Source organism: Aspergillus candidus (assembly GCF_002847045.1).
Source record: "Aspergillus candidus strain CBS 102.13 unplaced genomic scaffold BDW47scaffold_1, whole genome shotgun sequence".
Classification (NCBI taxonomy): Eukaryota; Fungi; Ascomycota; class Eurotiomycetes; order Eurotiales; family Aspergillaceae; genus Aspergillus; species Aspergillus candidus.
In genome coordinates this window covers 853,730-869,442 of record NW_020194006.1, presented here as the reverse complement: position 1 = coordinate 869,442, position 15,713 = coordinate 853,730, and the positions used below count along the sequence as shown (strand labels likewise).

Genomic DNA, 15,713 nt, shown 5'->3' with positions numbered 1-15,713 from the left:
AACGGGTCGTAGTCAGAGGGATAACGGCGCTAAGTCAACATTAACCATACTTATAATAATCATAATCATGATCAAAAGAATAATAATAGAGTCAAGACGGTCCAGACCTCCAAACAAAGCCCAGAAGAAAAGCACTGCCTGACCACGCATCTCTCCGAGGTTATTGCCGATAGAGGCCCTTGGACCGGTAGACACGTCGTTTAGTCCCTCACGAACTATGGTTTCTGCACCGCATTTCCAGAGGCATTTTCTCGTCCCCCCTCTTCGGTTCCAATCTTCCTCTTATTCTCACGAACGCCTCGTTTATGTCCAGGATTGGTACCGAAGAGGCAATGTCAGCCGTGGCACCATGTCAGAATGTCGGGATATACTCACCCCCGGCGGACCAAGCCTGACAAAGGAGGGAGTCGAGTCGGGTATTAATTCCAAAGTTACCAGGTACGAAGTACTCATTGACAGACCTTGGATGTGGTTGGAGGAGATGGGAGATTTCCATGCAGGTACAGCACTAGGGGTATATGGATACTGAGAATACGGTAAGAAATCTTTCATGTTAATCAAAATCACCCATGTCTGGTCTCCAGGTGTGGATCCTTGATATTAATCTTTTTATTTATTTATTTATTTTTATTTTTCCACTGAATATTTTGATTCCTTTTATTATTATTATTCTATTATTTATTCATTTGATTTTTTTTTTTATTTGATAATTATTTTAATTCTTCTGACTATTGCCTGGTTTAATCGGTGGCTGTTCCAATGTCCATCGTAGTGCCACCATTGATCGTTGGTCTTGTTGGCATCGAGCCCCTGGAAGACCCTGGACGCCCCCCCGTGTCCCTCTTTTAGTCGTTTTTTTCTGCTCGCTCTCGCCCCCCCTGGGCCCATCCATTTTCCCTTTGAACTGACTAGTAGTCCGACTAAATCTCATTTCGTTCCTTTTCATCTCCCCTTCCCTCCCATCATCCCTCCACATTTTCTCCTCTCTCTTCTCTCTCTCCCTTCTTCTCCTCCCCAGAGCGTTTTCACCTTCTGCTTCTTGCCAGTTCTTTGAGATTCCTATCCGACCTGAGAGACCTGTTTCTCTCTCGTACACTCTTTTGGGAACCTCTGTTATCGAATCTTGCTCCTTGCTCACACACTCTCCCTCACGTTCAATCTGAAGCGATTCGTTCGATCCCTGTACAGTCATATCAAAAGCGCGCGACTAGCTTGCCCTAACGTTGATGTATGTATAAACCCTTCTGGTCGTTGGTCCGTTCCTCGTGGTAGTCTTGCATCCCCTCAAACATCATGGATGCGCCCTGCACCCGACTCCCCCAGTCCTTGGCCGTGCGCATGTCTCCATGCTGGCCGGTCGAGGTGGGGACTGAGGTGATGAGAGCAGGTGTCAGGTGTCAGGGGTTATCAGGACCAAATGATAAGAGACATCGTGCCAGTGGAATGGATGACTCGAGACTCCCGTGGCATGTGCGCTAATCAACCCCTCGGCATATATAGATCGGATCAGTCCATATACATCACCATCTCCAGGAACATATCTACTACATACCAACACAATGAAGTTCAACTCAGTTGCTCTGACCCTGGCGACGGCGGGCTCTCTCGTCGCTGCCCAGCACCACCACCAGCACCGTCACCACCACAAGCGTACCGTCGATGTGGTCCCCGGTGACACCGTCGTCGAGTACAAGCTCGGCGATGAGATGATCACCGCCGAGGAGGCTTGCCAGGGTATCGCCGATGGCACCCTGATCTGGGCCGGTGCCGCCCCCAAGGTCGATGAGTGCAAGAGCATCCTGGCCGAACCGACCTCGACCGCCGCCCCGACCCCCACTGTCGCCCCCGGCGAGTTTGCTGAGGAACCCACCACCACCGCTCCCGCCAGCAGCAGCACCACCAGCAGCACCACCAAGGCAGCTCCCTCGACCACCACCTCGGCCTCTCCTCCCCCGGCCTCTTCCAGCGGCGCCTCCAGCGGCGGCAAGGGCATGGACAAGGAGTTCCCCGATGGCGAGATCGACTGTGGTGAATTCCCCTCCGACTACGGTGCCATCCCCCTGGAGTACCTGGGCCTGGGCGGCTGGTCCGGTATCCAGTACGTGTCCCTGGCCGATGAGCTGATCAGCGACATCGTCACCGCCGTCACCGGCGACACCTGCCACTCCGGCGCCATGTGCTCCTATGCCTGCCCCGCTGGATACCAGAAGTCCCAGTGGCCCACCACCCAGGGCTCCACGGGCCAGTCCGTCGGTGGTCTGGAGTGCCGCAAGGGCAAGCTCTACCTTACCAACACCGATCTGTCCAAGAAGCTCTGCATTGAGGGTGTGGGCGGTGTCAGCGTTGAGAACAACATGGGCGATACCGTCTCTGTTTGCCGTACTGACTACCCCGGTACCGAGGCCGAGACCATTCCTCTGAGCCTGGGCCACAACGACCTGCAGCCCCTGACCTGCCCCGACGGCGACAAGTACTTCAAGTGGCAGGGCAAGACCACCTCGGCTCAGTACTACGTCAACCCCCGCGGCACCAAGCCCGAGAAGGGCTGCCAGTGGGGTGACGGCAGCGAGCCCATCGGCAACTGGGCCCCCGTCAACCTCGGTGTTGGCTCCAACAACGGCAAATGGCTCTCCATCTTCCAGAACAGCCCCACCACCAACGAGAAGCTCGACTTCAACATCAAGATCAAGGGTGACAACCTCAGCGGATCGTGCAAGTATGAGGACGGAAAGTTCATCTCCGAGACGGGCAGCAACGACTCCGGCTGCACTGTATGTTTCCCTTTCTCTTTCCCACTTCACTTTGATTATGGCTAATCTTCCTTCTTCAATAGGTCCAAGCCGTGTCCGGCGACGCCACCTACGTCTTTTATTAAACGTTCGGGTCGGCCCACACTTGACAAAGCCATATGGGTGCCACTGCAACCCGGTAGCCCCTTCCCCTTCTACGCCGCGTCCCATTCCCTTTTTTCATGATTCCACCGGCGAGTGTGTTTGCTTTTCTTCTGTGTATCTTAAGTATATTTTATCCCACGTGGTTTTGAAAACATTCCGGTTCACGTCACATTTTTTTCGTGACGTCCCCCACAGTCCCCCATCCTGTCTGGGGTTTGGGGGCGGTGGGGGTCGCCTGTGGCTAGATTTACTTTTCTACCCTCCTGCGAAGTAAACTGATTTCTTGTCACCTTGACTTTTCTTTTTTCTTATATTCCTTCTAGTAAGATAGTCCTATAAATAATGTTGTTATATATTGAGATTGCGATGGTGTCTGTCGATAGGGAGTGTTTGTTTATGGTTTTTTTGGACAATATATATATTCATATCCCTAATCTATACAACATAACCCCAACCCAAAACCGCCCTTCCTACAACCCAGCAAGCGTGTTCTTCAACACAACACAAATATCATCTCTATCCCAACCCAACTCCACACATATCCTACAGACGAGACGAAGAGAAAGAAGGACTTATCCCTGGTCTTGCATTGCCCTCGGTTCCCTCACCGTACTTTAAACATCATCGACTTACTTACCAAGGTACTAAAGTAAGTAGATACTAGGTACATATGTAAGTCCGGCCCCTCGTCTCCGGCTGGAATGTCCTGCAGATGTCGTGTCGTGTTGTGTCGTAAATGTGGGGTTGGTTTGGCCCCTGGCAGGTACGACACATACATACCTCTCTCTCCCCCCATATATATATCGGTGCTTGGTCGATAGATTGTTATTATGTTTTTGGTAATATATATATACATATATCACCTGGGTAGGTTGTTAATTCATGCCGAGCCTTTCTGTTAGATTTTACACTGTGCCACAGCAACTACAATGACAACCACAACTACAGTAGAAAACCACGCACGGACTAGACTAAACCCCGTGCTGGTAGTGGTCCTCAGGAATGTGCACTTAAGTGGGGTTGGGAGAGCAAAAAAAGGAGATCGGGGCATCGGTCGGTGGGGGGTTCAATAGTCAATTGATTACTACTTATATTTACTAGTCGTTAGTAGTACACGCTACCTTGTGTGATGGTTATATTGGAATTACTGACTTGGGTAGGGTAGGGAGTATGAAGGCTGGCGCGCTTGCATTAGTTATTAGGTCGCGTACGTTGGTTACGTCTTACGTGGTTACTGGTTACGTTTTACGTGCTTGTGGGAGGCGTCGCGTCGGGGACATAAATTTATGCTGGACATAACTAGGTGCCTCTAGGTGGGTAGATAAGGTAGGGAGTCCGTAAACTCCGTAGCTAATGGGCTAGGATCGAAGTAGGGACTGTAGGGCGTGTCCGCAATGAAGGGTGCCAATGCTGGGCTGGGAGGAGATTCAGGAGCATCCTGGTCGGTTCCTAGGTATTTTGGATTGGAGGGTTTGATGTTGGTGATAAGTCCGCTTATTTGTAGCTAGTAACGGAGTACTCCGGGGATACAGGTATGGATTTATATACCACTTACCAGGTAGTCCATGGTATAGTCGATAGTACTAACCTGGTACCCGTAGCAGGTATCAAGTCGCGACAAGATGCATCTGGTCCAATCAAAGGGCAGAAAATCCTGCGTCAGGCATGCTTTTCCCCTTCGAGGCAGAAGTCACATGATCAGGCGCAAGTCACGGGATGCGAACCAGAAAACGCGAGGCACATGACTTGGGGACGCGGGGAGACGCGCCCTGTCGACACGGCCTTTGAAGGAGGAAAGTCAATGAAAGGGCCTTTTTTTTCCGGTGTAAATGCAGTCAAAATTATATGTTTTAATTGCCTCCAATTCTCCCAAATGCTGAGCAATATACAGTCCGAGAAGTTTGTAAGTAAACTGCGCGAGGTTAATGGTGGAGCTTGGTGAACCTCGCCGGCGCCTATCGAACGCGTCTCGGGCTGTAAGCGTGCATTTCCGCGCTGGACGAGACCCTCCGCTCCGGTACGCATTCCACCACACACCCAATCCTCTCACCCTTTTTCGTTTTTTCCCTTTACCTTTTTTTTTTTACCCTTTCGTGATTACTTCTCATTCTTTTTTCTTTTTCTTTCCTTTTTGTCCATAGACCGATTCTGTGCCTCCCCCAACCTCCTGGTCCTCGCCTTTTGGGGGGTAGTAGTGTTCAAGGCTCATTCCTTTTCGTCTTTCACTTGCCTCGATTCGTCTGCTCTCTTTCCTTGTTTAACCTGGTCTATAGAAATAGACTGACCCTTCCTCTGTCGGGTCCTCGACGCGAATCCCTTCTCGTCCTCCTCCTAACCGCTTCAATTGAAGAGTGTTGTCACGTCTAGGTTTGTTCACGGTACCGTTAGGACGTGTTGGTGCTGTTGAATAGACACACTTGCCATAATGGAGTCTTCTCCCCCAAGGAGCAGTTTCACTGCGTCCGTGGCAGGTGTGAAGCGTCCAGCGTCTCTGTTGCCCGCGTTTGAGCCATTGAGCTCGTCGCCCTCTCTGCCTCGCCCCCAGAAGCGTGTAGCACGCGAGGACCATGGCCTCGCCTCGATGTACCCTACGCCGGTTCCGACCTCGTCCACCCATATTATGTCCTCCTCTCCGCCTCGCATGGCCCTGTCTCGAAACGCGTCACGACGAGCCGTCGTCTCATCCAACTCGGAACGGTCTCCGCTGTCCGCTGTGCCAACATTGATGCTCTCGGAGAATGGTGACCCCCTCCTGATGGGTAGATCGAGTGTCTCGTGCCAGCATCAACTAGCCGCCAACCGTATGATTTCTCGGATCCACGTCAAGGCCACGTATAAACCGGCCCCGAACCCCTTCGACCGGGATAGGGTAGAGATACTGTGCATGGGATGGAATGGGATCAAGCTGCATTGCCAGGGGAAAACCTATGATTTGGCCAAAGGAAAGACGTTCACGTCGGATATCAAAGATGCCGATATCATGATTGATGTTCATGATGCGCGGGTGTTGGTCCAATGGCCTCGCGGGGATAAGAAGGATTATGTCTCGACGGAGGAGGAAAGCACCCCGACACGCCACGGGCAATCTCGTCGGAGTCTCCAGGATAGTCCCGCTGTTGAGCGTCCGCGTTTGGCTTCTCCTGTGTCTCCGTCCCCCGCGTCCAAGTCCCTTGTCCCTCCCTCTTCGCCTCTGTTCACCCCAACCCGTTCTCGCAATTCGGTGGTCGTGTACGAGGACGAGGCGTCCCCACTCCGTCGCAACACCTCTCGGAATGTGCTGCCGTCTGAGGATTTCCAGGACCCTGCCTCCGACGAAGCGGATCTCTTGCAGAGTTCGCAGTCCAGTGACCTGAGTGAGCTGAGTAAGAATGACGACTTCTCTGACCATGACGAGGAGAACGACCCCATTGTTCATTCGTTTGGGCCGTTTGGAGAGAACCTCTTGCCACGCCTGGCATCGTTTACTGCGGAAGACTCTCCGCTCCAGCCTACCCGTCCGCGCAACCAGCTTGCCGCCCAGCACGACCCGTCCACCAAGTCCCCGAAGCAGCCGTCGAAGCCAACTGAGGAGATCCACCAGGCGCCTGCCAAGCTCGATCTCTCTGACGAAAGCGTGGGACGAGTGCAGAACCACGCCGTCAACCAACTGGCCTTCTCCCGTCTCTCGTCGACTCCCTTCTCGACTATTCTCAACAACCTTCCTCCTAGCTTTTGGAGGAAGGAAGGTGGCTCCAAGGATGTGCCCACTAGGGACCAGGTTCTCGCCATCATCGATACCACCAAGAGTATTGGGAAGGTTGCCCGTGAAGGCAAGGATGCTGCCGGGAAGCCTCTCGAAAGCGAGTACTACTACGTCGCTGATTTCGACGACGACGAGATGCGGCGCGAAGCTGTTGTGAATGACCTTCGGAAGCCCGGACTCCGCAATTGTAGAAAGCAGCATAAGGTACGAAGCTCGCCACTGACCAGCTTGGACCAATCACTAACCGACCCTAGCAATACTTCTGGCGTAAGCCGAAATAGATCTCGACCAGATATTGCGCAAGACAGATGATAGTACTTGTCTACCCACCTTCTGGTCGTGACGATCGAACCAAAGGTGGTTACCGTTCTTAGTACATAGTTGTGTTGCTTTTTTTTCTTGCTGTTTGTGACTTTCATTGATTATTCGCATAGCGTGGCGTGGGCATACCCTGTTTTATTTCATGTTGCAGTATGAAGGTGTATGATGAATGGTGGTCCAGTTCGTGATGATTATTTCATCGACTTGTTACTAGGTTGGTCTAACTGTTTTGTTTGCCACCCATGTGTGATGTCTGCGGTGTTTCCCCAGGGTGTTTGCCTGGGCGAGTGTGTGTGTACCTCTTGTTGTCTCGCATTTTGCCTCCAATGGCCTGACCTCCAAGGGTCTTCTCCCTCGTGGCGGGCATCGATACTATCCCCATGTTTATATCGTTGTATTTTCCCCCTTTGTGTTTGCCCAGTGGATTTCTGGTATCTGTATTCCTCCAATTTTGGAACGATCGTGGGTTGTATGTTATCTGTTTCCAAGAAACAAAAAAAAGGAAAAAAGCATTTAGTGTTTAGAGTTATTTCGACTTGAAGGTTTCCAGAGTAGCTGATATTGGATCGGACCATGGTTGATCCGAGAGGCGTCACTGTTCGTTCACATGTAACCATTTGTCCCACGCATATATCATGATGATGTTAGCGATGGGGTGATTTTCAACCCAAGGATGTCAGACATGACCACGGGGTCAAGACAACACCAAGGTGTGTCTTGCAGGTTTGCCTCCTGAAAACAACATAACATGAGTTATAAGAGTATTGAGCTTGCCCACCTACTACTTACTTTATACTACTTAAAACCAACATCCAGCCATTGATCGTATAACCTACCTACCTACCTACCTACCTACCTACCTACCTATCTACAATACTACACACTCCCGGAACCGCATCATCAATAACCAGTGACGAACACTCAAGAAAATGCAATTCAACCCCCTCCCAAACCCATCCCACGAAGCGGACACGCTGGACCCAGAGCCACAGCCCAACCCACTCGAACAGCTCTCTCCCACCGCATCCAGCTCAACGGGAACCTACCCCGAGATCTCCTCCAGCGTGACGCACGAGCATCATATCCCGCAGAGACCGTGGAAGCCGAGGGATCGTGCTCATGATCGTCGTCAGAGCTGGAGCCAGCAGGATCGCAAGCATGATTTGCAGTCGCGGCTGTTGGAGGTGAAGAAGGGGGATGAGAGTGGGTTTACGGAGATTGAGCGTGGTGGGGTGGAGGAGTAGTGGTGGTCATCATCGGTTTCTGGTCATAGTTATCGGTTGTTTGGGATGATATGATTTCTTTCTCTTTTTCTCTCGTCTGTATTAATATCTTGACACTGTAATTGTTTTTGGTTGTCGTTGGTTGGGGGTCCCAGATTGTTTTCTTGGTCTTGTGGTAATTGGTGGTTCTTCTTGTGTTGGCTAGGGTTACTCTGTATGATGACATCGTGTGTTGGCTGAGGGTCGTCTTGAGAATGTACTACCTATATCTCCTGCAGGGTTAGTCGACTGAAGTGAGGCCAGAATCAAATTGAATATGACGTTGGGGAGTGTCCTATCTCTACTCCGTAGTCCACATTGATGTGACGAGGTTCCGCCTAATGGAGCCCACCCGCAGGGACCGCCTTCGGCTCCCACTCTTCGCCGCCGCAAGTCGCTCTGCTCTCCGTCACGGCTTTTCTCCAGCCAGACACGCCTCACTTCTTAACACTCCTCCGAAATCGCCGACTTTCGAGACGGAGCGCGTCATTTTTCCTTTTATTAATCTCCACCAATGTGGCGTTCAAGTCACTTGTGCGCTTTCCTTTCCGACTCTCTGGAAGGACCCCACGACAGTTGAAAATACAGCGAACGGGCTTTAGAGAATGGAACGTCAACGGAAGCGTACGATCCCTGGATCCACACAGTCTATAAGAATTTCACTCTATGCGTGCAGCCATCGCTAACGTACATGCTTATAGGAGAGCTCCGCGATCTCAACGAGAGAGCCTGGAATGGCGAGAGTGGTAAATACCGTCCCAATACACCCACCCAATACACCTTCGACTACCCCTCTCCTCTCCGTCAGGATCTGCTTCTCTAACCACTGGACAATCACGCAACAGATGTCTTCGCCGTCAGCAAGTCTCTCGATTCCGCGCTGAAAAAAAACACCGCCTTCATCAAACGTCTCCGCACGGGAATCAACGCCGCCGCCCAGCAGACCTTCCTGTCCGACATCCGCACGCTCTCGCTCCACAAGTATCTCTCCGAGATCATCTCCGCCTGCTTCGAGGGCCTCTGCAAGTTAAAGTCGCCCGGCGAAATCGCCACCGGGGTCGAAATCGCGAGCGCCCTGCACCAGCGGTTCGGAGCCGCGGAGTTCACGCGACAGATCGGATGGCTTTTGGGTCGCGGCCTCAGCACGCCGGACAAGGGGCAGTTGAAGGCGCTGAGTCCTGAGGTGCGCGAGCGCGAGGAGAAGGAGCGCTTGTCCCGTCACCGGATTTTGCTCCGCGTGGTGACGGAGTTGTGGCTGGTGGGGGTTTTGCGGACGCTGGATGACATTGAACGGCCGGAGGACGTGGGCACGAAAGGGAAGGAGGGGTTGGTGGGGATTGGCGGCGGGAAGGCTTCGGAAGTGCCCTCTAAGGCCAAAGTCACCCCTGCGGCGCGAGATGGCGACAAGGAAGCCGAGCCGTTTCCTTTGGAGGTTTTGAAGGATCTGCTGGGACATGACCGCGACCACACCAACCTGCCGCTTGCTGTCCTGTTTGTCAAGAGCTTTAGCTGGGATATCCTGGGGACGAAGCCAGTAGATGAGGGTAGGAAAACGGTTGAAGCGGATGGAACCACGACCGCTGCTGCGCCCGCGGAGACTCCGGCGACGAATGGCGGAGGCGATGGAGATGCAGCTGAGGACGACCCGCCGCTTGTTCCAGAGAAGGCCCAGTCCCGGTTTAGAAGCATCTTGAATCGGTACCTGGAGGACGTCAAGGCGCACGTTGTACGCGATCAACGGGCGTTGATCAACCAGAGTCGTCGCAATGCGGAGGCCTACGTCAAGAGTGGCGAGATCTTCGAGGATCGCCAGGCGAACTTTGAGAAGCAGACCAAGACGCTGGAGAAGCTGGTGGCAAACACTCAGGTCTTGTGCGAGGCGCTCGGTGCTGAAATGCCGGCTTTGGTCGAGCAGGAAACCACCGATGCCAACTCCAACGGTGGTATTGGGCTCGTGAAGACGGCTGAATACCTGCGCGGCCAAGGCGACGGTGCCGGTATCTGGGAAGATGAAGAAGAGCGACGCTTCTACGAGAACTTGATGGACCTTAAGGGGAAAGTGCCGGCTGTTTTGCTCGAGGATGGGAAGAAGAAAAAGAACGACTCAGAGGAGACGGCCAAGAAGGACGGTACACCGGAGGGAGTTGAGAAGTCCGAACCAGCCTCCCAACCTTCATCCTCTGAGGAGAAGGCGTCCGCAGATGCAGACGACCAATCTATGGCTATCGCGAGCAAAACCGTCGGTGCGCAGGTCGACGCTCTCTTGGCGAAACTTCCCGATCTGCAGACGAAGGACCACGTCGATCAGCTAGCGCTGGACTTCTGCTTCGTGAACTCGAAGGCCTCGCGAAACAGGCTTGTCAAGGCCGTATCCGACGTCCCCAAGGGCCGCATCGATCTCCTGCCGCTGTACTCCCGCCTTGTCGCAACCCTAGGCCAGTACCTACCCGACATCCCGCAGGGAATAACTACATACCTCGACGAAGAGTTCCGCAGTCTCCAGCGCCGAAAGTCAAAGGAGTTCCTGGGCCAAGTCCGCATGAGCAACGTCCGCTATCTTGCAGAACTGACCAAGTTCGGCGTCGTCCCGGAGCACATCATCTTCCACTGCTTCAAGGTCTCGCTGGATGACTTCTCGCGCATGAACATCGAGATCATCGGTCATTTGCTGGAGAACTGCGGTCGGTACTTGTTCCGCAACCCGGAGACTTCGCCTAGGATGGCTTCGTTCCTGGAAACACTCACACGGAAGAAGACGGTGCAGCATCTTGGTCAGCAGGAGCGGATGATTATTGAGAATGCGGTGTATTATGTTGATCCGCCGCCGCGACCTGCTATTCAGCAGAAGGAGCGCACGCCTATGGAGTCTTTTATTCGTCGGCTTGTGTATCTGGACATGAATAAGCGGAATTATACGAAGATTCTGAAGTCGATCCGCAAGCTTCATTGGGAGGAACAAGAGGTATGCGCTTTTTATCCCTCATTTGTCTCTTGTTTTCTTGGTGGATGCCTTATTTTTCGGTGCTGACTTGTTGCCACAGGTGGTTGATATCCTGGAGCGTGTGTTTTCGAAGCCGGTCAAGGTCAAATACGGCAATATCCACCTCCTCGCGATCCTCGTCAGCGCTCTCTACAGATACCACCAGGATTTCGTGATTGGGATCGTGGACAACATTCTCGAGCGAATCACGCTTGGACTCGAGCAGAACGAGTTCAAGTTCAACCAAAAGCGTATCGCGGAAGTCAAGTACCTCGGAGAGCTGTACAATTACAAGATGATCGACTCGCCGGTCATCTTCGACACGCTGTATCGGATTGTCACGTTTGGCTATGGTGAGTTGGCCTTGTCGCTGTCTCTCTCGGTCATTTGTTAACGGTTATCGTAGAAGGTGGAACCCCGATTCCAGGGAGAATCCAACCACTCGACCTGCCCGATGACTTCTTCCGTATCCGGCTGGTTTGCACTCTTCTGGATACCTGCGGACACTGCTTTGACCGTGGCTCCGCCAAGAAGAAACTGGACTTTTTCTTGACGTTCTTTCAGGTAGGATGCACATTACATTACGTTCTGACTACTAGGGCAACAGCTAATCGTTCTACAGTACTACATGTGCACGAAAGACCCACTGCCCATGGACGTTGATTTCCTCGTCCAGGACACCTACTCGGTCACACGGCCTCAATGGAAACTAGTGACCGACCTGGAGGAAGCCACCAAGATATTCGGTGAAGCAGTAGCCCAGAACTACAAGACGCAGGATACCGAGAGAGCGGCCGAGCCAGAGGAGGACGATGCCGACAGCAGCTCATCGGACGAGGGTCTCGAAGAAGACGTGATCCCCGAAGCCGAAGACGACCAAGAGTCGAGCGACGAAGGCGAGGCAGACGTGAGTTTCCCACCCAAACCCTCATACCTTATATGCTTGTGCTAACGGAAGCAATTGATCCAGATATCCGGGCCCAACGAACAGAACGAAGACAGCGATTTCGAAGAAGAAATCTTCGTCACCCGCCAAGAAGAGGAACGCGACCCCCAAGTCGAAGCCGAGTTCGACCGCGAGTTTGAAAAGATGATGTCAGAGAGCATCGACTCGCGCAAGTTCGAGCGCAAAGCCGTCTTCGATATCCCGCTGCCCATGAAGCGATCTGCGCGCGAAGGCGCGGGGGCTGAAGCCGCGCCGCCGGAGTCGGCCCCGCCCGCCGAGCAGCCACCACCGGCGCCGGCGCCGGCGCAGCACAATACGATGGCGTTTTCGCTGATGACGAAGAAGGGGAATAAGCAGCAGGTTTGTCCATCCATTTACTCCCGAGAACCTTAGCAAAGATATGATATGATGTGATACTAATGTTAAAACAAGACCCGCAAAATCGACATGCCATCCGACTCCAGCTTCGCCATCGCGATGAGAACGCAGCAGCAAGCCGACCGCGAAGAACAACAACGCATCAAGAACCTGGTCTTGAACTACGAGATGTCCAACGAGCCCGAGACTGCCGAGTCGGCCTCGGATACCAAGCGTCCGGCTGTCACCAATAACAGCAATAAGGCTGATAAGTCTAGCGGGGGCCGCACGTCTTTCCGATCTCGCAAGCTTCAACTCAGTGATGTGAACTGGTAAACGGATGACACCGTGGACCCGATAACACAACCACGCCGTCCATTTATCCACTCGGGATTTCAAAGGAGGTGTATGTATGTATCTGTTTCAACACGGCATATCATACACGCTCGTATACTTTGGGAGATGAGAGGAAGGATTTCTAACCATGCTTTCAATCAATCATCCACGCCAGGACTGGAAAAGAACGGGACAGGATTCAATCGCACTTCTGCTGAGGCGGCTCACGGAGTGAACCACCCACGGGATGGCCAAATACATCGCAGTGACAGACTCTATCAGCCACTTATCATCACCCATCCCTCACAACATGCGTTATCGTCGCTCTCGCTCTCGCCTTTGTTGATTGCCTCTGTCCGCCACGATGGCTCATCGGATTTTACTGGTCATGGCTTCCAAAGCCCTCTTGCTTACCTACATGCCTAATCCCAGAACGACAACGGACAAGGCAATTGAATACATACTCGAGTTGGCACTAAGCTAATTAGCTATGTTGTACTACTGAGAGAGAGAAAGAAAGATAGAGAGAGGCAGTCGATGGAGAAGCTCACTCATTGAAACACAGTCCAGTCGGGTGGTGGAATCTCGAGGAAAAAAAGAATGCTGATATCTATCTAATACTGCCTTGTACGATAGGTATAGGTAGAAGTGAAAATTTCCATCCAACCTGGGCCTTTGTTAAAACAGAGCAGCCTGTGGACGGACGGGTCACCACAGCAGACAGACAGACAGACCTATTGTTTCTCTTTTTCTTATCTATTAGCTAGATTGATCAGTTCTCCTTTTTTTTCCTCTAAAATAAATCAATAAATCAATGCGAATAAATATGATCTGCTTTTTCTTTCTCTCTCTTACTTTGGGTGTACAATGTGTCAGTTACAAATACTCGCTCCAGACAAAAGAACAGATCTATTTCTATCTTCTCCGGAATGCCACGACCTACAAGTACACTAAGTTACATGATAGTGGAGAAGCGAGGGGAAAGGCAAAAGGCAAAGGCCACACAGGTGTGCAAGGGCAGGGCAAAGTGGGAATGGAGTGGATGCTGGAAAAGAACAAACAAGAGTAAGTAAGAAAAGACATTGAAATGAAGGAGATGTGGGGAGAAAAAGCCAGGACGATCAATAGGGTCTTGGAGACAGTGTAAATGACATGAAAGACCTCAAGACCTCAAGCATAGGGGTAAAGAAAAAAAGATGGAGGGTATATAATTCCACTATACAAAGAGCGCGACTGACCTTTCGAGTCCCGACTTATATCAAATCAAACAAGGTTTATCTCATTGATCATACAACACGCAGCAGTGATGGATTATCGTCCCCTATAATTTTACCCGTCCACAGACTTTCCTTTTTTCTTCTTCGCTTCTAAGATTATGCCAACGAATGTGGGCTAGGTTTCTCTATTTCTCCGGCGGGTTGTCGTTCTTGCTCTCGGTGTCGTGCCAGGCCTTGGGCATCAGGTTGTCGCTCTCAGCCAGCTCGCCTTGCACAGCGGCATCGGTCTTCACCTGGGAGAGGACCTCGCGGGCCTCGGTGCGCTTCTCTTCGGGTGCAGAGGCAGCCTCGATCTCGTTTGCGGTTATGGGCGCTTCAATGGCGGCTGCGGAGGCGGCTGCGGCAGGGGCTTCGGCTTCGGCTTCGGCTTGGGCCTGGGGAGCCTCGTCGTCGTCTTCGAGCTCGGCACCGTACACGTCAGGATGCGCCCGGAAGCAGTCTTGCATGCCCCTGTAGTCAATTCATGTCAGCCATCAATCTCACACTCCCACTGTGCCTCCACTCTCCCAGAAACACCACCGAACGGAGTAACAGGGAGGTACGAACTTGAACTTGTCAATGCACTCAATTCCCTTGGGATCCTCCTGCGAGTAGACAAAGCAGCTGAAGGCCGCCTTGAACTCCTCTCCACACGGGCCGTGCGCCATGCCGCCGAGGCAGGGGCAGTCCCAGTTGATCTCGCCGGTCTCGGGGTTGAAGGCGGCTTCTTGGCCGGCCTCCTCCTCGAGCTCCTCGGCCGACTTCACGGCATTGCTGCCATCGGCGGGCGCACGGGCGGGCTTCTGCTGTTGTCTTTCTTCGCGGATGCGAGGCGTGATGGAGTCGAGGGTTGGGGGGGAGGAGGGCTCGGAATCGGCCTGGGGTTGACGGTGGAAGGAGACTGTCTCAGTTAGTTTCTCTCTCTTTCTCTCTCTCTATTTATCTGTGCGTGCGTGGGTTTCTTTTGCTTTCATCCTGTTTCCCCCGGGATGGGATGGAAGAGGCACGGGTCTCCCGGACGAATTTTCACATACACGACGGCTGATCCGCAAACACACTGCTCGTGTTATAGTAGTATACAGCGCCAACAGCCAACCCCAACCGGATAGCGGTATTCTTCCAACTCCTCGACTTGGTCTCGGCGGGACCGGTGCTTATCAATCGCTTGGTGGCCGGGCCACGAACTGCGACAGTCGGAGCGCGGAGGAGCGCTCTGGACGCGGGACGAAACATGACGGGGAGGATGGGGGGAGGGGGGTGGAGAGAGAAAAACGATAAGAAGGAAGAAAGAAGGACCAGATAAAGAGAGTGAGGGAGGTGAAGCCCGGGGATCAGAGCGACAATTGGCGGCACGGATGGAAAGACAAGATTAAGATGATGGACGAGGGCGGGCCCGATCCGGGAGAGAAAGGAATATGTCGTGGCCTGAGGTGTCTCTACCCGTTCGTCACGTTTTTTACCGCGGTTGACACAGCCGGTTTGTACGTCATGCATCATTCACTGACAGAATACTTCAGTCTTTCCTCTCACTTGTATCTACTCGTCGTTCTTATTTGACTTAATGCATACGATACAATCATCATCAAGATAGTAGGAGGAACCAGCATTATGGCCATTTT

At 52.5% G+C, this 15,713-nt stretch overlaps 4 protein-coding genes across 4 annotated transcripts; 3 read left to right on the top strand and 1 right to left on the bottom strand.

The window, feature by feature from the left end:
- Positions 1-1,559: 1,559 nt before the first annotated feature.
- Positions 1,560-2,875, top strand: sun1 (SUN family protein UTH1; the record flags this gene model as incomplete). Its single annotated transcript, XM_024815705.1, has 2 exons — positions 1,560-2,771; positions 2,834-2,875. 2 exons carry the CDS (start codon positions 1,560-1,562, stop codon positions 2,873-2,875), a joined length of 1,254 nt encoding a protein of 417 aa, XP_024676695.1.
- Positions 2,876-4,913: 2,038 nt separating this feature from the next.
- Positions 4,914-7,435, top strand: fhdA (putative transcription factor Tos4). Its single transcript, XM_024820467.1, has 2 exons — positions 4,914-6,840; positions 6,891-7,435. Exons 1-2 carry the CDS (start codon positions 5,320-5,322, stop codon positions 6,915-6,917), a joined length of 1,548 nt encoding a protein of 515 aa, XP_024676694.1. The 5' UTR covers positions 4,914-5,319; the 3' UTR covers positions 6,918-7,435.
- A 451-nt stretch (positions 7,436-7,886) lies between these two features.
- Positions 7,887-12,838, top strand: BDW47DRAFT_121782 (regulator of nonsense transcripts 2; the record flags this gene model as incomplete). The annotated part of the gene is made up of 8 exons (XM_024815704.1): positions 7,887-8,160; positions 8,921-8,965; positions 9,065-11,181; positions 11,261-11,552; positions 11,606-11,763; positions 11,822-12,106; positions 12,170-12,505; positions 12,578-12,838. 8 exons carry the CDS (start codon positions 7,887-7,889, stop codon positions 12,836-12,838), a joined length of 3,768 nt encoding a protein of 1,255 aa, XP_024676693.1.
- Positions 12,839-13,735: 897 nt separating this feature from the next.
- BDW47DRAFT_97655 (coiled-coil-helix-coiled-coil-helix domain-containing protein) lies at positions 13,736-15,445 on the bottom strand. Its single transcript, XM_024820466.1, has 3 exons — positions 15,129-15,445; positions 14,662-14,995; positions 13,736-14,565 (listed from the first exon to the last, which is right to left on the bottom strand). The coding sequence occupies exons 1-3, from the start codon at positions 15,325-15,327 to the stop codon at positions 14,241-14,243; spliced, it is 858 nt and encodes a 285-aa protein (XP_024676692.1). The 5' UTR covers positions 15,328-15,445; the 3' UTR covers positions 13,736-14,240.
- Between the last annotated feature and the right edge of the window lie 268 nt (positions 15,446-15,713).

What these genes read in the sequence shown, in the direction of transcription:
- fhdA (XM_024820467.1), top strand. Translation starts at nt 5,320, where the DNA reads ATGGAGTCTTCTCCCCCAAGGAGCAGTTTCACTGCGTCCGTGGCAGGT. An exon ending in ATTGTAGAAAGCAGCATAAG is followed by an intron (nt 6,841 to 6,890) that starts GTACGAAGCTCG and finishes AACCGACCCTAG; the next exon opens with CAATACTTCTGGCGTAAGCC.
- BDW47DRAFT_97655 (XM_024820466.1), bottom strand. Translation starts at nt 15,327, where the DNA reads ATGTTTCGTCCCGCGTCCAGAGCGCTCCTCCGCGCTCCGACTGTCGCA. An exon ending in GTTTGCGGATCAGCCGTCGT is followed by an intron (nt 14,996 to 15,128) that starts GTATGTGAAAAT and finishes TAACTGAGACAG; the next exon opens with TCTCCTTCCACCGTCAACCC. An exon ending in GAGTGCATTGACAAGTTCAA is followed by an intron (nt 14,566 to 14,661) that starts GTTCGTACCTCC and finishes AATTGACTACAG; the next exon opens with GGGCATGCAAGACTGCTTCC.